General features: G+C 50.6%; 1 protein-coding gene across 2 annotated transcripts; it reads right to left on the bottom strand.

Moving 5' to 3' along the window:
- Window positions 1-961: 961 nt before the first annotated feature.
- Window positions 962-15018, bottom strand: IL10RA (interleukin 10 receptor subunit alpha). Of its 2 annotated transcripts, XM_060160471.1 has the most exons (7): window positions 14903-15018; window positions 12698-12812; window positions 11900-12090; window positions 10654-10823; window positions 8778-8925; window positions 6636-6757; window positions 962-3553 (listed from the first exon to the last, which is right to left on the bottom strand). In XM_060160471.1, exons 1-7 carry the CDS (start codon window positions 14967-14969, stop codon window positions 2651-2653), a joined length of 1716 nt encoding a protein of 571 aa, XP_060016454.1. In that variant the 5' UTR covers window positions 14970-15018; the 3' UTR covers window positions 962-2650. The 2 variants fall into 2 exon arrangements, with proteins under 2 accessions (XP_060016454.1, XP_060016453.1); XM_060160470.1 differs by lacking the exon at window positions 14903-15018 and having other exon boundaries at window positions 12698-12982.
- Between the last annotated feature and the right edge of the window lie 4521 nt (window positions 15019-19539).

Raw genomic sequence — 19539 nt, 5'->3', positions numbered from 1 at the left:
AAGTTCTCTGAAGACAGGATCAGTGCTTCCCCAGAACTGGTTATTTTCTCAGAGTAAAAGGGGAGAGGCATCATCAGAGATGACACAGGGGAACAGAGATGTGGTGTCCCCGACCACCTCCTGGAGGATCCAGGCTGCGACAAAGAGCAAAGTGTACCCCAAACTCAGGCCCCAAGCCCTGGGTCTGCTCCACCGGCTGGGCTGAGCTCGGGGAGAGCCTGAAACCCACACGTGGCTTTTCGTGGAAGGGGGAGGCTACTTTTAGAATTGAATGCAGATGGCTTCTGCACTTACGAGAAGCACTGCTGGGACACACGTCCACGTTGGGGAGAGCAGCTGGCGGGGCTCCAGGAATGCCTGGTCTGCTGTCTGCCTGGAAGGGAGGGGCTGTCGGGTCTCCTTTCAAGTTGTCAGAATTCACATCCAAAAGATAGTGTTTTCTGTCCCACTGTTTCCTTTTCAGTCTTCTTGAAGAACCCTCTGCATACTCTTTCATTTACACTCATTTTCATTACCTCTCATTACATTACATGCTCTATACCTTACGTTGCATTCATTATCTTTCCTCACGTACTCTTTCAGCAATTTCGTCACATAACATACATTTTTCATGATCTCTTTCATTTTCACCTGTTTCCAAGAAAAACTGTCCATTTCCCTATACAGCTTTAAATGTAACTCTTCATGTGTGATCTCATTTAAACCTCCTGACATCCCCATGAGGAATGATTATTCCCATTTTATAGATGAAGAAACTGGAACTTAGTAAGAAACTTGCCCAAGGTCACAGAAAATAAATGTTAACATGACGACTTGGACCTGATTTGAGCCTACGTCCTCAGTCTTGGTAGCTTAAAGTGACATCGCACATCTACTCGTTATCATTCTCGATCGTCAACAACTTGATGCCTCTACCAGCCACTGTGTCATCAGAAATCTGATTGGTTTCCCAAGATTCCTGTGGTTCTGACAATTTATTGGAAGAAAGAACACATGTCACTCATTTACAGAGCCTGCGTTCAAGGCACATTCACATCCTCGTCGTCAGTGGAACCTCACACCCTTATGAATGAAACAAGTCAGACAACGTTTTCTGGTTTCACAGATGAGGAAAAGTGGCTTTCCCACGGTCACACGGCTAGAAACAGTGAAATCAGAATGAGAACTCCTAGGCTATCGAAATACCCAGAACTCTTTCCCTGTATCTTGCTGCCTCTTCAATAAATAAATGAACAAAATAAATAAATAAACCTTCCAAGGAAACGCTGAGAAACCCCTCCTTCAAGCCTGTTTCTAGAGGGAGTTATTATCGGACTGGCGCCTACGAGCTTCCTGGCAGAGTGGAAGGGGCTCTGGCTGGATTCCCTGGGCCTGATGTCTATTCCCAGAATGCCACGGAGAACACAGGGCCGAAGATGACTTGGGCGGTGGGCACGCCCCAGGCCTGTCACCCCTCCCAGGTTCCCTGCCCACGGATTGTAAACTGGCTTTGCAGACAGATTCTAAACTGACTGTGGGGAAGCAGGGCCCACACCTGCCCCCTCTCTGGGCCCAGGGTCTGGTTGTTCTCTCAGCACAATGCCATGCACTCTTGCTACATCAGTTAGCCTGCGGCATGGGAAAGAAGCCAGCTCTGTGAAGGCATGGCTTCCTCCCTACCCAGGGTCAGTTGGGGTTGGAGATGTTACCCCAGAAGCCAGCTTGGCTATCATCCATCCATCATCTAGAAGGGTCCCCTAGAGATTCTTTACATCACAGATGGGATAACTGAGGCCCTCTGAGAAGTGGCTGGCCCAAGGTCGCACAGCTGATCATTGAACAGAGACCCTACCCCAGTGTCCTGTCCTATAGCTGGATGTCAGCAGCAAACACAGTGCAGGTCCTAACCCTGACCCTCTTGGGCAGATAAGGTGGCGTCCAAGCCTAGAGGCCACCTGAAGGCCTGAGTTTTGACCAGTACAAACACCCATGGTTTCGCTGGTACTGTCAGCAAGATGGTGTGGGCAGCAGGGTAAGGGTAGTGCATGGCTTGGCCACTCCAAGTGCCCCAGGGGGATGCTGCTCTAGTTGCTTGAAAGAGGGTGCTGTCTGCAGATGGACACAAGCCATCCCCAGAGCACTGGATTCTGAGCCAGAAGCCCCCTTCTGCATCTCAGCTCCCTTTGACCCCTGCTCCCTCTTTTACCTCCTAGAAATGGCCCCTGCAGCGAGGCCCTGAAGCCTCCATCCTCTCGGCCCTCTATCCTGCTGGAGGCCCTGACACGTGGCTGGCCTCAGCAGGGCGGCCTGGCTCTCTGAGCTGACTTCAGCCTGGTAGCCTCACCACGACTCCAAAAGGCCCCATGATTCCCCTGAGCAAGCAGTCCTTTACACTATGGGAAGCATCCCAAGGAGGTGGAGATCTCTGCCCTGCCCTTCTCAGTTCCGCCAGAGTCTGCAGGGCCCCGTCTGCAGAGGAGGCCAATGCCACACATGTACCCTGTGCTAGTTGAGTGTCCTCCTGCCCTGGACACTTACCAGGCCTGGCGCTGGCCTCACTACGCTTGCAGAAAAGTGCCCAGACTGGCCTCGTGCTTCACTTTCATCCCCTGGGGCCCCTCTGGGTCCAGGCAGGGTGCAGCGGAAACCAAAAGCAGCCCTCTGGCCCGAGTCACTCACTTGAGTGCAGGCTGGAGATGAGTGGCAGGGCGGCCAGGTCTGAGTCAAAGCTGCCCAGGAGACCGCCTGGGGCTGCCACACAGTCCAGAGGGGCAAGGTCGTGGGCAAAGCTCCAGTCAGATGCTCCAAGGCCACCACAGCGGGTCAAGCCCAGGAGTGACCAATCCTCAGTTGGTGGGTTCCACTGTCCAGCTGGGGCCCCTGAGGGAGTGAGAGTCATTTCTGGGGGGTCCTGTTTCAAATAGCCCTTGGCCAGGGCTGGTAGAGGCCAGTCCACCTCAGCGTCCACGCATGTCTTGAATTTGGGGCCAAGGCCATCTGTTGAGGAGGACTCTTCTTCCAGGCCGCCCGCCTCGGCTGCCCTCCCCTCCGGGCACCGGGTCTGCTTCAGGTAGCCCTGGAAGGCCCCTGCAGCTGGGTCTTCTCCCGCAGCCACCTCCGGTCCCAGGGGACTCACAGGGCCCAAAGCTGAGCCACCCTGAACATCCTCAGGCTGCCCCTCGGGGTTCTGGACCAGGCCAATGCCACTGTCAAGCTGGTCCCGGCTGTCGCTCCCCGCCTGCGGCTCCCAGCTGGGCTCCTGCAGGCAGATCCCGCTGTCTGTACTTTTGCTGCCGCCGCTACTGCAGCTGTCCTCCGGCAACCGGGGCGCCCCCTTTCCCAAAGTACCCCCAGCCTGGGGGTGGGGGGCAGGGAGGTGGAACTGGGGCTCATCAGTCTGCAGGGATGGCTTGGCACTGCTGAAGCCACTGTCCGTGCTGCCGTGCAGCTCCGAGTTCCTCAGCTCTGGGGACACCTTGGGGAAGGCCTGCTCATCGAGGGGGTGAATGGTGTCTTGGGTCTCTGGGCAGGAAAGCTGGCTGATGAAGCTGAAGGGACTGGGCTTCTTGAAGACCTGGGGAGGAGAGGGTAGAGTGAGGGGTGGGAGGGTCACCTGCAGGAGCCCGCCCCAGTGTGGCCAGGGGAGGCCAGGGGTTCAGGAGGTACTGCTCCAACAGAGGGGTCCTGCAGAGCCTGGAGTACACTGCCACTTGTCCTTTCGGTTTTGGTTCAGAATTGAGTTTTCCTCCTCATGCAATTCTCAGTTTGACTCAGGCCAGATACCTAAGAAGCCCGTATTCTCGGAGTTCGGACAGAATGACAGGCAGAATGGGAGGCTGCAGGGAAAGGTGAACATTCTCGGGAGGCTCTATCAGCAGTGCTTTTCAAACCCAAAAGCAGGCTGGACCCACTGAGATCTAGAAATGTGTTTCAGACTTTTTTCCACTATGACCCCAAGTAAGAAATATGTTACACAATAACCTGTATGTAAATAGCCCATAAATATACAACTCATATATGATTGAAACCAATTTCACAAAATAATACTTATCGTTACTACCTGTGCACTGTGATCTATTGTATTGTCCTGTCCTATCCTATCCCATGTTATTCATTTCATCTCTTATAACGCTGGATGTGAGACACCAAGTTAATTTCTTCACTCCCTGAGTGACTCACATAAACACAGCCTGGCTGCAGCGTGGGGCAGTGAAACAAGCAGAGCTAGCAGCTGAGGGGGCCTCGTTCCCCATTAATTGCCCAGAGGCCCAGGGAAGTCACTTAACCTCTCTCCCCCTTGCTCTTGTGCCCCAGCCGCACTGGTGTTCCTTTTGCTCTGGACAATGCTGTCTCAGGGCCTTTGCACAGGCTACTCCTGGTTGGAATACTCTTCTCCTAGCACTTTGTACGGCTGTATCCTCCTTATCGTTCAGGTCTCAATTCAGATGTCATCTCCTCAGAGAGACTTTCCCAATCACCCTTGCTAAAGCAGTGCTCCAGACACTCTCTTCCCATTGACCCAGTTTATTTTTTCCTAGCACTTAGTTCCTGGAGTTATTTTTTTGTTTTCTGTGTCCCCACATGCACACACACACACACACACACACACACACACACACAGTCCCCAACCCCAAGAGAATAGAAACTCCTTGAGGGCAGGAGTCGTCTGTTCTTATGGGCCACTCTGTTCCCAGAGCTTAAACTGAGCTGGCACATAGTAGGCACTCCAAAGGTTTGTTGACTGACTTACTGACTCACTGTTGCACATCTGCCCTTGTTCCTTTTGTATGTGATGACTCTAATGCAACTCTTATTGGTTGTATCCCTATTGATATCATGTGGCTTGGTGACTAAGGGTGTGTATTCTGGAGCCAGACTTCACGGGTTCAAATCCCAGGTCTGCCTCTTATCAGCTGTGTCACCTTGGCCAAATCATTTATCCTCTCTGTGCTTTAGGTCCTCCTATGCAAAATGGAAGTAATGACAGTATTGCCTTCTCAAGTTGTGGTTCATGCATGTAAAATACTTAGAACAGTGCCTAGTACAGAGAAAGCACTCAATAAACACTTGGTGAACTGAATTTTACTCTCTAATAATTCTCTAAAGAAGTATTATTATCTCTATTTCCTAGAGGAGAAAACTGAACCTCAGAGAAGTTAAGTGACTTGCCCAGTGTCACACAGCAGCAAAGAACAAATAGATCTGGAATTGGTACTCAACTGTCCTGATTTGTAATCCCCACTTGTTTAACAATGCTTACTTTGATAATCGTTGAAGATCAGATCAAAGCAGCTAATGAATGAGAACAAGCAAGTGCATGTTATTTATAAAGTTAGTAACAGCTGTGATCGTTAGAGGAAGGAAACTGGGCTGTACTTATCTTGAGGATGAAAAAACTCATGAGGACAAGTCAATTCTGTGATCCAAATGTTCAGAAAGAACAACAAAAACAGAGGTTGCTTGTCATCTCCTTTGGCATTTTTGCATCTATGTCCATTTCACTGGTTTGCATTAAACGTAATCGTTGATTCGTTGGCTGCCCCACCAGACGTAATCAAGCCCCTTGGGACCAGTGGCCACATTACTCAGCTGCTTCCGTACAACATTTTGCATGTTGTATTTGCTTGGTAACTGTAACTCAACAGCTACCTCTCTCTTACTAGATGCCTTTTCCCAAGCCCAACTAAGACTCTCCCATCCAGTGGTCCTTTCCTACCACTCTGCTGTCTAGTTACCCATCCCTGAGGGCAGGTTCCTTGGTGCACTCACCAGGCAGCCCCACCCCTCTTCTCTCCCCTCCATCCCCATCCCAGAGTTCTTACTCAAAATAATTTCAGAGGGCCTCTGTCTCTCTCCTTATTTTTCCTAGAGATCCTGGGATCCTTGTGGAGGGTCCCCTTCCAGCTGTGAGCTTCCCTGGGCCCTGGTCTCCCTGAAGGAGCCCACCCTTACAGCTGAGCCCTCGACCATCACAGTAATGTCAGCTGTGGGGACCACCTTTGGTCCAGTCTGAATCCCAGGCCAGAGACGGGCTGTGGTCTGGAAATGCTGCTCAATGTGGCAAGCTGAACTTTGGAGGCCGGCTGACTACAAATGCGGTGTTTGTCAGCACTGTGTAGCAAGAGGATAGGCTGTGGGAAGGTCCGGAGATGCTCGCCTCTCAGCATCACCTCTCCGCTCTGCTCTCTCCCACACTGACAGCAGCCCTTTGTCTGCCTGTTCCAGAGCACCCATCGCCAGCCTCTAGGGATGGGAAAGGCTGGGCTCCGGCCCTGACTCTTCCTGGCTGTGGGACCCTCTGCACGTAACAATCTCTCTACGCCTCAGTTTCCTCAGTTGTAAAGTGAGGCTATAACTACCTGACTCCGAGGTACTAATGCACAGGGGCTGGTTTGTGGCCAATTATTGGCAAATAGTAACAAAATGGCGCATGGCGGGTTGGGATTACTGTGTCTTATCTGGGCCACTATAAGGCAACATTCTCCGTGCTGGGCTTGGCATTCAAGCCCTCCCTCCGCCCCCATGGTGCTTGATGAAGGTGCCTCTGATAATGTCAGGGCTGAGGGTACACGGCCTGCCTGGGAGGGTTCTCCCTGCCTCCCGGAGTCCTGGTGGGGCCGGGAAGGATGGGGCAGTGGCCTCCCCGTGAGACTCACCAGGACGGTGGGCAGCTTCCCCCGGCGCTGCACATACAGCTGGAGGGCCAGGAAGAAGGCCAGGGCTCCACAGAGCAGCAGGACAAAGGTGAAGAAGATGCTGAGGTTGGTCACGGTGAAATCTGTGGGCCCAGAGCGATGGGTTTATAGCCTGGTGCCATGGGATATGGAGGGGCAGTCCCCGAGGATCCCATGGCCCCTCTCAGGAGCCTCTCGGTGAGGGGCCGAGTGACCCCCCCACACACACCCCCCCCAGGTTACCTCTAGGCCACAACTCTGGAGGCCACGCCAGGATTCTTGGGAGTCCCTGCCTGGCCCTCCAACCTCTGCCCTGAAGGATTCCCTCACTAGACACATGGCCTCCAGCTCTCTGCACAAAACTCACATGAAGGCATACATAGTGGTGGGGCAGGATGGTACAGCAGGTAAGAAGGGAGGCTTTGGGAGCAGCCAGACCTGGGTTCAAATCCCAGCTCTACCACTTACTAGCTGTGAGGCTGTGGACAAATTAGTTAGCCTATCTGAGCCTTAGTTTTACCGTCTACGAAATGGGCAAAATAATAGTGCCTACCTCACAGATGGCTGTGAAGCACACAGCACTTACCATGAACCAAGCCCTTTATAATATCCCCCCTTATCTGTGGTTTTGCTTTTCGTGGTTTCAGTTAACCTGTGTTCAACTGTGGTCCAAAAACGTTAAATGGAAGATTTCCAGAAATAAACAATGCATCAGTTAAATCGTGTGCCGTTCTGAGTAGCATGATGATATCTCACACTGCTCCACTCTGTCTGGCCCGGGACATGAATCATCCCTCTGTCCAGCAGATCCCACCCGTGAGTCACTTAGTGGCTGCCTCAGTTATCAGATGGACTGTTGTGGTATCCCGTGCTTTTGTTCAAGTAACCCTTATTTTACTCAATAATGGCCCCAAAGTGCAAGAGTAGTGATGGTGTCAATTTGGGCATTCTCTTAAATTTTTGTTTAATTTATAAACTAAACTTTGTCATAGGTATGTATGTATAGAGAAAAAACATAGTATATATACATGCTTTCAAGGCATCCACTGGGGGTGTTGGAACGTATGCCCTTCAGATAAGGGGGGGGACTACTGTACTATGTCACCTGATTCTTATAGCCACCTTAGGAGGTGAATACTATTATCTTCCCTATTTTTATAGGTTAGCATCCTGAGGCCCAGAGGGGTTAAGCAAGTTGCCCAAGGTCATATATTTCATAAGTGACGACGCTGAGATTTGAACCTAGACCTGTATACAAAACTATTTCTATATCAGTGAGTGGATGTTGAAAAGCTCTTAAGGCCGCCTGGCACACAGATGGTGCCTTCCTCTGCTTCAGTAAGGCAGAGTGAGGCTGAAATGACAATGAGTTTGTGCGTGTCTGCCATCAACTGAAATGTACTGCAGAAAAGTAAGGAGTCCCTCTGGTCATTGCTGGACGCTGCCCACACTGGACCGGGCACTCCCAGCGCACTGACTGTTGGCATGATTCGCTGGGCACTTGACATATGTTGTCCTGAGTAGCTAGTTACAGCCTGCTCTGGGCACACCCTGTCTTCCCAGCCAGACTGTAAGATCCTTGTGGGTAGAACCACAGCCTTCACATGCCATTTTCCCTTCCCTCCCTCCCCTTTCCAGCACCGGGCTGAGAGCCTGGCACAGTATTTGCTGACTTTTGCAGCTGTGGGGAGGAGTCAGCTCAGTTCTGCTTTCCTCTGAGGGGGAGGAGGGGAAGTTCGGAGAAGCCCTTGGTGCCCCCAGCTCTAAGAAAGACAGCGGAGGAATGTAACAAACAGGAACCACCACAGCTGGCTGAGGAGTGCTGCAGAAGGGCTCCTGGGAGTGCAGCTGGGCTCCAGTGGAAGCACCCGCAGAGCTGGGAGACCTGGCTTTGTGGCCACACCCTGGAAGTTGCTTATAGGTACTGAGCCTCAGTTTCTGCATCTCTAAAATGGGGACAATAGGAGCTCTTTCATAGAGCTGTGTGAGGATGGAGAGCTGTATCGCAGTTGGGGGGCACCTAGCACAGTGCCCCACATCGGCAGCCCTCAGTGGAATGCTTTTCAGAAGTGAGAGGCCCTTCCTGCCTCCCTTCTGCCCAGACAGCAGCCCTGACCAACTCACACTGCGGGGTGAGCACGATGCACTCCTCCTTGGACCAGACCTCCTTGTTCACTCGGGAGCTGACAGATGGTTTCACCCTGACACAGAACTCTCCCACCCCTCTCGGGACTGGGAGGTTAAAGTTTTCATGTTTTATCTTGTCATGGGACTGAAACGAAAACAATCAGAGCAGTAAACACGATATCCTTGTTCCATGCCATATGCAAGCTGAGAGCCGAAGGGGCTTTAGAGATGCTCTAAAGCACTGAAGGCCAACCCCCTTTAGTGGTCTTTTTCTAAGATAAAAAACCCTGCATTATCGAGGCAGCCCAAGATCTCTGTGATTACCATGATTTAGTTTGTATTAAAAACAAAAAGGAGCAAAAGAAGCCATAAACAAGGCGAAAAGACAACCCTCAGAATGGGAGAAAATATTTGCAAATGAAGCAACTGACAAAGGATTAATCTCCAAAATATACAAGCAGCTCATGCAGCTCAATATCAAAAAACAAACAACCCAATCCAAAAATGGGCAGAAGACCTAAGTAGACGTTTCTCCAAAGAAGACATACAGATTGCCAACAAACATGAAAGGATGCTCAACATCACTAATCATTAGAGAAATGCAAATCAAAACCACAATGAGGTATCACCTCACACAGGTCACAACGGCCATCATTAAAAAATCTACAAACAATAAATGCTGGAGAGGGTGTGGAGAAAAGGGGACCCTCTTACACTGTTGGTGGGAATGTAAGTTGACACAGCCACTATGGAGAACAGTATGGAGGTTCCTTAAAACATTAAAAATTGAACTACCATATGACCCAGCAATCCCACTACTGGGCATATACCCTGAGAAAACCATAATTCAGAAAGAGTCATGTACCACAATGTTCATTGCAGCACTATTTACAATAGCCAGGACATGGAAGCAACCTAAGTGTCCATCAACAGATGAATGGATAAAGAAGATGTGGCGCGTATATACAATGGGATAGTACTCAGCAATAAAAAGAAACGAAATGAGTTATTTGTAGTGAGGTGGATGGACCTAGAGTCTGTCATACAGAGTGAAGTAAGTCAGAAAGAGAAAAACAAATACTGTATGCTAACACATATATGTGGAATCTAAAAACAAAAATGGTTCTGAAGAACCTAGGGGTAGGACAGGAATAAAGACGCAGACGTAGAGAAGGGACTTGAGGACACGGGGAGGGGGAAGGGTAAGCTAGGACGAAGTAAGAGAGTGGCATTGACATATAAGCACTACCAAATGTAAAATAGATAGCTAGTGGGAAGCCGCGGCATAGCACGGAGATCAGCTCGGTGCTTTGTGACCACCTAGAGGGGAGGGATAGGGAGGGTGGGAGGGAGACGCAAGAGGGAGGGGATATGGGGATATATGTATACGTATAGCTGATTCACTTTGTTATACAGCAGAAACTAACACAACATTGTAAAGCAATTATACTCCAATAAAGATGTTAAAAAAAAAAAAAGCAAAAAGGAAGTATTTTATAGATACTGAGGACCATCCCAGAAGAGGCTAGAATCAACTGTGGTTGAAAGGAAAGAGGATGGATTTTGCAGATTCCAGATCTCCCATTTATGGGAGTGTGCTTGGGCATTTTCATAGCCTCTGAGAGCTTCATTTTGCCATCTATAACATGGAATAAAATCCCCACCTGCAAGGGGGTTGGAAGCAATAGTTATAACATCTCCTGCGCTGCCTGACACCTAGCGGGCACTGTCGTCCCTGCCACCTGGCAGAAGCACAGGTTTAAGGGCTCAGGCCATCTTGGCTACCCCCACTTGCCCCACAAGCTCTCTCGACTCTGCTGGAAAAGTTCCCCAGGGGTACACAAGGGAAGCCTGGCCTTGGGGAATCCCATACCTTATATCGTCCTGGTACCTTGCGAACCTCAATCTCATACTCCCGGAAGTTGTGGAAGATGCTTTCATATGTGTCGCCTGCAGGGGCCATCTTGGGCCTGGGGAGCTGGATCACCCCAAAGATGATGCCATCGTGCACCTCTAGCTTCACGCCGGCAACTGTCAGAGTCACTGAGTCGGGAGACAAAACCATGAGGCGTGCAGCCTGGGGAGGGCCTGGGCACCCCATCCATACCTGGCCTCCAGGGTCAAGCTTTACCCACCCTAAAACCTGGGCTACAGGTTTCTCAACCTGGCAGAACATAAGGATATCCTGGGGAGCATGTTAAAAACGCAGATGCCCAGACCCACTCAAGACACAGTGAATCTGAATTTTGGAAGCTGGGCCCTGGAAAGGTCTATTTTTTTTATTTTTATTTTTTTTGCGGTATATGGGCCTCTCACTGTTGTGGCCTCTCCCGCTGCGGAGCACAGCCGCTCCCTGGCATGTGGGATCTTCCCGGACCAGGGCACGAACCCGTGTCCCCTGCATCGGCAGGCGGACTCTCAACCACTGCGCCACCAGGGAAGCCCAGGAAATGCCTATTTTAAACACACTCTTCAGTGATGTTTCTGCAGCCAGTGGAGTACCGGCCTGTGGGCAGGCATTTGGGAGACAATGACCTCTAAGAGCATCATTCTGAATTCTGCAGAGCAGCCTTGCCACACACATAGAGCACAGTCAGTCCCAATCTGCAGAAGGAAAGAATCCCATCACATTTGGGGCTTATTCTTTTCTCTTCTCTCTGCAGAGAGAAACTCCCAACTTTGCTTCAATAGCACCTCCCTGCTTCAAAGCCTCACACCCTGACCCCGAGGAATTCATTCTTAAAGGGAGGAGGACCTGATAGAAATTCTGCCTCCAGCTTGCTGCCCTATGCTGAGTGCTTATGGATTTGCTTCCCCTCCCAGAACCCTACAAGTACACCAACCTGACCCTCGTGACTCAGCTGCCCCAACTCACCCCAAGACTTCTCTTCTGTAGGATAAACAACTCCAGTTCCCTTTTAAATCTTGAATAACTTGGCTATTTTCATCTAAACCTTCTCCAAAGTCCTGACTCAGGCTTGTTTGGGCAACTAAATCCCCGGCCAGGAAGCCAGGCAGATGAGGCGAGCTATGGGAATGGAAAGAAAAGTTCTAGACTAGAGCTTCCGGCCGGAAAGGACCCTGAAAGCCATGTTCTAGGTCCCGGGGAGGAAAAGCACCTTCATCCACAGAGAAGCGGGTGTTGGGAGAGGTCCAGTTTGAGTGCTGGCCTCCGTCCACTGCCCGGACTCTGGCTCGGTAACCATTGCTATGATACAGGTCCAGGGTCTGCATGGTGAGATCACAGGACAGCACCAAGGTTTGGCTACAGCTGCGGATGGGGTTCCAGTAGATGGGCTCTACTCCATACCTGGGGAGATAGCGGGGTAGGCATTGGGAGAGGAACTTGTGCTCAAACCTAACTCCTTTAGGAGGGAAGCAAGAGGCCAGGGGAGAGCTCTCGTGACGGTATAGCCCTCAGGGTATTCCCTTTAGTCCGGGGCATCTAGTTGCAAGGGGATCTCCCTTGGTTCTGGGACTCTGTACCAATTTCTCTGTGCTCTAGAAGACTCTTAGATTGGAATACGAGTAGCTCAGACGCCAACTCATCCAGGAAGACTTGCCACTCCCTGCAACACAGCCCAATTCCTCCTTTCTCCCAACTACATCTGTAGTCCTTAGGGCTTCCTCGTTCTCCAACTGGCTTACGGATGCTTTTCCTGTTTTTCCAATAACATGGAAAAATCTTGAGGATAAAGGCAATACCTTGGCTTTCTCACCCAGAGCTTCCAGCACACTACTCTGCCCATATGAGACTTGATCAGTACTTGTCAACTGATGGATATGTGCCAGGGTCCTTCCCGGTGTCATTTCAGTAACAAGGCAGGTATCTTCCCATGCCAGGGTGGGTAGAAGGGGATGGACTCACCCACTCCCTCCCTCACCTCCCTCCTTTCTCCATCCTCCCTTTTGCTTACCGCAGGAGCTCCACTTCATAGTAGGTACTTTCAGACTGATTCGGGATGGGAGTCCAGTGGAGGACGTGGTAGAAAAATTCTGCTTCAAACCACGCAGATGAAGGTCTGGGCAGTTCTGTCCGCAGGGAGAACAGTGTCAGTACCAGAGCTAGCAGAGGTCCCCTCCACCTCCCCGCCAGGGAGGAGATGATGGTGGTGATGGTGGCAGGCATTCTAACAGCTCCCATTTACTGAGCACTTTACCTTGAGCTGAGCACTCAGCTAAGTACTTTACATATATTGTCTCATTTAATTATCACAGTAATCCTACAAGGTAGGCATTTATTACCCCAATTTCACCAGAGAAGAAATGAAGGTTCAGAGAGGCTAAGTGACTTGCCCAAGGTCAATGGGGTAGTAAGCGGTAGAGTGGGCCTTTGAATCCAGATGCGTCTGATCCCAGAGCTAGTATAGTGTCCTTAAATCACTGTCCTGTGCTGTAGGTGATCAGAAGCAGAAGTGCTGGTTGAGAAGAGCCAAGGTGGGTGTGATGCCTCCCAGGCAAGAAGGCAGGGGCTGAGGGCTAAGATGTGCCCACAATGAGCTCTCAGATGAGCTGGTCCCTGGCTCTGCCCAATCCCTGTCCCTGCTCCAGCCCCATCCCAAGGTCTGCTCTCCGTCCCCACACCTGGTCCCCACCCTGGTCCCAGCCCTGGCTCTAGCCCAAGGCCCCCCTCTCTGGAGTTCTTTGGGTACACAGATATCCTGCTAGTTGGCATCTACCTGTTTCTCTTCACAGAACCCCAAGCTGAGTGCTTGCCCCCACTTCTCGGAGGGCTTTACTGCAGCCAGATGCCCAGCCTCAGGCTGAGTGGAACAGGCAGCCCTGGGTCTAGACTGGGCTGAGGACGTTTCCACAAAGAGCTGGCACCCTTGGCTCCAAGGTGATATTTACTAAGTACCAGTGCCTCTCTCCACCTCCTGTGTTCCCCTCACAGCCAGCTACACCTCTCACCACGGGAAACTAACTTCAAGAGCCTCAAACTAGCACTTGCTAGTGTGACTCAGACAAATCATTTAACCTCCCTGAACTTGTTCTCTCATTTGTAAGAATGTGATAAATACACCTACTTTAAGAGTCTTGCCGATCGAATGCAATGAAGTACGTCAAGGCCAATACCCACATTCAGCTCCTCTTCTCTCCTCCTCGATCCCTTAATGTCTCTCCATCTGACAGCGACTCCCAGGCTTCCCTTGTTCTCCAACTTCTCATCATCTCTCTAATAATGCTTCTTTTTTCTGACTGTCATCCTCACTTAGAAAGCACATGTGTCCCGGTCCCTTGCTTTCTTTCTTATACTGTCTTTGATCCTCAAGTCTGTGTCTCGATTTCAAAACAGTATACGGAAAGTGAAAAACACAGTGGGTCATTGTGGTGTTGGGGCTGCACATCCCCAGCTCAGCTCTCTATCATGTGAATGGTGACTGCATGTTTTACTTCGTATTCTGGCGTCATGTAGAAGCAGTTTCAGTCCCTGCTCTCCCTGCCTCCGCTCCTGGTCCCTCCAGCTCCCAGCCCTTTCATTTTCTCCCTTCAGGATTTAGTCTTTTCAATTGCAGAAACTTTCCAGGATTTCTGGCTGGGTTAGGTGAGCTAAGGAGTAGCAGTAGGGAGGAGGGAGGCAGGTGGCAGTGGGAGAGCACTGGGGGCTAAAGAAGGAGAAGGGATGATCCGATGGGGGTGACAGGTAATAGTGGGGGAAAAGTGCTGAGATAGGGTGACATGGCACGGGGCAGAAATAGATTAATCGGAGAGCTAAGGGAAGGTAGAGTCAGATTGAGATCAAAGTAATTCCCCAGAGGGACCAGCAGTCTCTTCATTTGAACTAGAACAACAAAAAAGCCAGGGGTAAATTTATGACGCACAGGGAGGCGGGTGGACGGTGACTTGTGTGTGTGGGGGGGTCATTTAACTTCTCTATCCATACTTCCCCCTCCCCTAGTCAATCTCAGTCTCTTCCACGTCCACAACGGGTGAGCCTGAGACCCAGGCTTGCCAGAATGAGGGAGATTCGGGGAGTAGGGAGATAATGGGTGCCCCTCTCCGTAGAGGGCAAACCAGACGTGATTCTCCGTGGGACTCAGAACTTTAATGTAGGAGTGACGACCGGTAGGAGGGGGAGCGGGACGGGCGCGGAGAGGTCAGGGCTAGACCCCGATCCTTACCGTGCGCGCGAAAGCCGAGGAGCAGGCTGAGGAGGGCCGGAAGCTGCACTATCAGGCGCGGCAGCATCCTAGTCGAGCCGCATCCTCCGGAGCGGGAGCAGAAGCCAGAGCCGGGATGCTTGCCTCCGGTCGCCGCTCTGCGGGACTGAGACTGAAGCCTCCGACCGCCTGCCAGGCCACGCCCCGCTAGGCTGACGTCATAGGGGCGGAGCCTCGAGACGCCCCGCCCCCGAGCCGCGGCGCCAGGGAGCCCGAGCAGCGGCGTCAGGGAGCCAGAACCGCTGCGGAGCGCGGTCAGCCCAGGCAGGTGGAGAGGAAGCAGGGGCAGGGCCTGCGCATGCTGTCCCGGGGCGGGGGCCGGGCTCTGGGCAACTCTCACCCTCCTCGCCTCCCGGGGCCCCCGGTGTAATAGGGTGAAAGCGGTCTGGGTAGCCTGGAGGCTGTGTGTGTGTGTGTGTGTGTGTGTGTGTGTGTGTGTGTGTGTGTGTGTGTGTGTGTGTGTGTGTGTGTGTGTGTGTGTGTGTGTGTGTGTTGCGGTGCCTGGTGTGTGTGTGTGTGTGTGTGTGTGTGTGTGTTGCGGTGCCTGGTGTGTGTGTGTGTGTGTGTGTGTGTGTGTGTGTGTTGCGGTGCAGGTGGCGAGGGACAGCCTTGTCCCTGTGGGTGCGGAAGGTGGGGTGAGGATGTTAGAGCAAATTTTACGGAAGAGTAGGGTTGGGATCCGCAGCTGCTCAGAGTTGGGAAGGAGATTGTCTCAGGTGCTCAGGGGATGTGTGAGAGGACACGTGTGGGAGCCTCGGAGCTGCCAAGTACCTTGATGTAGGGCTGAGCTAAACCAACAGTAAAATAGGCAGTCCTCTACCTGCTTAATATTTTGGAAGGGGTGCTGACGACGTCTTCCAGCCTTTTTTGGTTTCCCTCGCCTGCCTGAAATCTCATGTTTAGAGGTTTTTTGTCGTGGTCCGAACGGGGGTTGGAAAAGAATTTCCAGACACAAGGCAGAATGTAAAGAATATAGAATTTATTAGAGGGAAGGGTCGCCGCCAGAACAGCGGGTCGACCTCCTAGTAGTCTGGGAGAGTCGAGCCAGAACATGTGCTATTGATCAGTTTTTATAACCAGAAAACAAAGGAATGGCCCGAGGTGAAAATTTCGTTGACTGATTGGTCGAGGCACATATACCTTCCTTCTATAGGGTGGGAGTGGGACAGGGCATATGCCATTCCTTATTTGGGACAGGTCCCGTTGCCCAGGTGGGCTCAGAAATTTCCTAACCATTGCAACATGGTGGGGAGGGCGATTAAGAGTCCGGTAGGGGGTGTAACGCTGACACTTTTTCAGGCAGGGTCGTCCTTTGTCCTTGAAGCACCATTGTCCTTGGAGCACCACATTTTTTTTTTTTTTCCTGCTGGGTAATAGTGCTTCGGAAGAACTGGGTAAACGTCATCAGTCACTCATACCTCTGTCAATTGGCTCATCTGACACTTCACTCCAGGTGCGGGGAAGGTATCTGGGCATGGGAGACAAACTGTCCACTTCACTGTTGTTGGGTGGTGGCATGTGCTTCAGACTATGTGTGTGTATGGGGGGCGGGGGGTGGGATGGAAGTCCCATCCTGTATCTGAAGATCTACCTTGGGACTAGAAATACCTCATTTTTTAAAAAAATTATTTATTTAATTTATTTATTTTGGGCTGCATTGGGTTTTTGTCGCTGCGTTTCTCTAGTTGCATCGAGCGGGGGCTACTCTTCGCTGTGGTGCGCGGGCTTCTCATTGCTGTGGCTTCTCTTGTTGCGGAGCATGGGCTCTAGGCACGTGGGCTTCAGTAGTTGTGGCTCGCGGGCTCTAGAGCGCAGGCTCAGTAGTTGTGGCGCACGGGCTTAGTTGCTCCGCGGCATGTGGGATCTTCCCGGACCAGGGCTCAAACCCGTGTCCCTTGCATTGGCAGGCGGATTCTTAACCATTGAGCCACCAGGGAAGCCCAGGACCTCATTTTTTGATGGTGGTCGGTGAAGGTCAGGGATGCACTGGCCACATGGATAGCGAAGAGTGGTATATGCAAGCCCAGCAGGACACATGGTCAGCCAGGGCCACCCTAAGTGGACAGCTCTTGTTGCCACACTCCTACATCAGCCTGGAGGAAGAGTCCCAGGGTTTTTAATGTGTGAGGATATTTTTTGCACCCTCTGTTGCTCAACTGAGAGATGAAAAGTTAGCCAATTGCTCAGAAGTACCCAGGCATGACCCGAGGGTGTGGTTGCTGTCTGAAATGACTTCTTAGTTCCCGTTGACCTTTACAAGGAGTGTGCTGCGCTGTGTCTTTCTGAACTTGTCTTTACTTTTAGTTTTGTGTTGAATTGTAAGAGTTTACAATCTATACCCCCTCACCATTTTGCAGAAGGATCAGGATTTCTTAATTCATTCATATGACATACATTTAATGCATATCATTATGAACCTGGGGATATTATGTGCCTGCACATTGTTGAGGCTGAGGAAAAAATGGTGGTGAAAACAAGGTCCCTTTCCACAAGAAACGAACACTCAGCTAGAGACAGAAAGTGAACAGAGATTTTTAATATGCTGTGGTAAGTGCTTTGGGAAGGAAAATACAGGCTCACATGGGGACACAGGAGACAGACACTCTACCACAACTGGGGTCAAGGATAAGGAAGGTTTCCTGGAGGAGGTGACATCTAAGCTGAGACCTGAGGAATCAGTAGGAGGTAGCTGGGTGAAGAGGGGACAAGGAGGGTGTTCCAGACAGAGGGAAGTATATGCTTAGATATGAGGGAATATGGCATTTTTTAAAGAATCCTGTAAAGTGAGTAAATTAGCATTCCTATTTTAAGAAGAGGAAACCACTGTGACTGACATAGGTTAATGTTTTGCTCAGGGCAGAGTCAGCATTTGAATGTAGACTATTCCAGTGTATCCTGGTGCCTCAAAGAAAGCACCTAGAACAGAAGTTATGTCAGACATATGATTACTGTATCTTTTTCTTTTAAGAAAGTCAGTGTTTATTTTGGTTTGTATTCGGTTATTCAATCTCAGTGTTGTGAAAAGTCCACCTAAGTAAGGTTCAGTGATTTCTGGTATTCATACCAGTGTTGGGACAGATAATAGAAAGTAATTATAATAGCATCCTTTGCTTATTGAGCTCTTACTACGTATCAGTCATTCTGCTAAATACTTAATATGTTGTATCAGAGACTGGCTAGATGGTTAGCAATTCCATTTCCTCTTCCTGGGCACACATGACAACTACATTTCCTAGCTTGCTTTGCAATTAGGTGGAATATGTGACTGGGTTTTAACCAATGTAAAGTTGAATTGATGGGTGCTACTTCCTGGCCTGGCCTCTAACTCTGTCTTTGCTATTCTGTCAGCCAGTGGAGGGGGCCTAGTGGGGACTCCAAGGGGACTCCAAGGGGATGGAAGGAGCTTGGGTTCCTGGATCACCCCTTGGAGGGGAGTTATGCAGGAAAGACACCCAATCTACATCAGCCTGTGACTTGAGTGTGGAGCACACTCTTCTTGTATGTAGCCACCGAGATTTTGGAATTTTTGTTATAGCAGCTAATGTTAACTACCCTGATTAATGTGCAAACATTGTCTCATTTAATCCTTATTACTACCCCCTCTAGACTGACATAATTATTAATGCTTTACAGACGGGGAAGTGAAGTCAGGGACAACATCACTTGTTTGCATCACTCAGCCACTTAGTGGCAGAGCTAAGATTACAATCCAGGTCTGTTTGACTCCAGAGCTCATGCTTTTGCGACCATATAAAAAAATGCCCTTCCCAATCTTGGAAGAGTTCTTGGAAAAGACAAGTGTCTACTGAGTTGAGAGAGAGAAAGAGAGGAGGGTGTGGGTCGGGGAGGAGGAACAGCTCAGGGCTGAGTATGGTGGGAAGAGGGAAGGTGAGGAGCCCCAGAGAACATGTGGGCAGAGACTTGCCCCCATGGCCACACTGGGAAAATTTTGGGACAAGTTTTGGGCTTTGGATGGTTCCGTTGTCCCATTTTTGCTCTACTTCATCTTGGTCTTCAGTTTGATGCTTCTGAATGGGCACCACTGTGGGGTAGGGTGGGCATCTGAGCGGCAGGAAGTCCAGCTCGAGTGTGGTAACAAACACGGCTTGCAGTTTCTGTCCCTGGACTAGTGATGAGGGAAGTTCCAGGCCTTGTGATCACTGTGTCAGAGCTAAACATAACAGGGGGAGAGACCTCAATGGAACCAACCCCGAGAAGAAATCAGAGAAAAGGAAGCTGCCTGGGGATACTTGGTAGTCACTGGGTCAAGGAGAATGACAGATGTGAGGGGAAGAGGTCATCAAGGGCCAGCCCAGCCCCAGAAGGAGCCTTCTTGCTATTGGTTACAGAACCTAATTAACATTCACATCCATTCACCGTCTGCCTGGCTCTCTCCTGGATGAGAATAAAAGAGCTCACCAGGGATAGAACCCCCTTCTGAATGTCCTTCTCTCTTCTGTTCAGATGGTGGCTCAGACTTGAATGGAGAGTTGCTTGAATTTTAGTTGGGTGGGTAATAGGCCTCCCTAAAGGGTTTTGGGCAGGAGAGAGACATGGCAGATTTGCATTTTAAATAGAAGAGGAAACCCAGAGTACAG

This window comes from Lagenorhynchus albirostris, chromosome 9 (genome assembly GCF_949774975.1).
Source record: "Lagenorhynchus albirostris chromosome 9, mLagAlb1.1, whole genome shotgun sequence".
Classification (NCBI taxonomy): Eukaryota; Metazoa; Chordata; class Mammalia; order Artiodactyla; family Delphinidae; genus Lagenorhynchus; species Lagenorhynchus albirostris.
Note: the sequence above shows the minus strand (reverse complement) of the source record. Positions and strands in the feature narration are given on the sequence as shown.

Excerpts from the sequence above, each read along its gene's own strand:
- IL10RA (XM_060160470.1), bottom strand. The coding sequence starts at position 12,924 with ATGGGAGCTGTTAGAATGCCTGCCACCATCACCACCATCATCTCCTCC. Across the intron at positions 6,758-8,777 it reads CATCGTGCTCACCCCGCAGT|ATTTCACCGTGACCAACCTC; the intron begins GTGAGTTGGTCA and ends CTGGGCCCACAG. Across the intron at positions 3,554-6,635 it reads GGAAGCTGCCCACCGTCCTG|GTCTTCAAGAAGCCCAGTCC; the intron begins GTGAGTCTCACG and ends TCTCCTCCCCAG.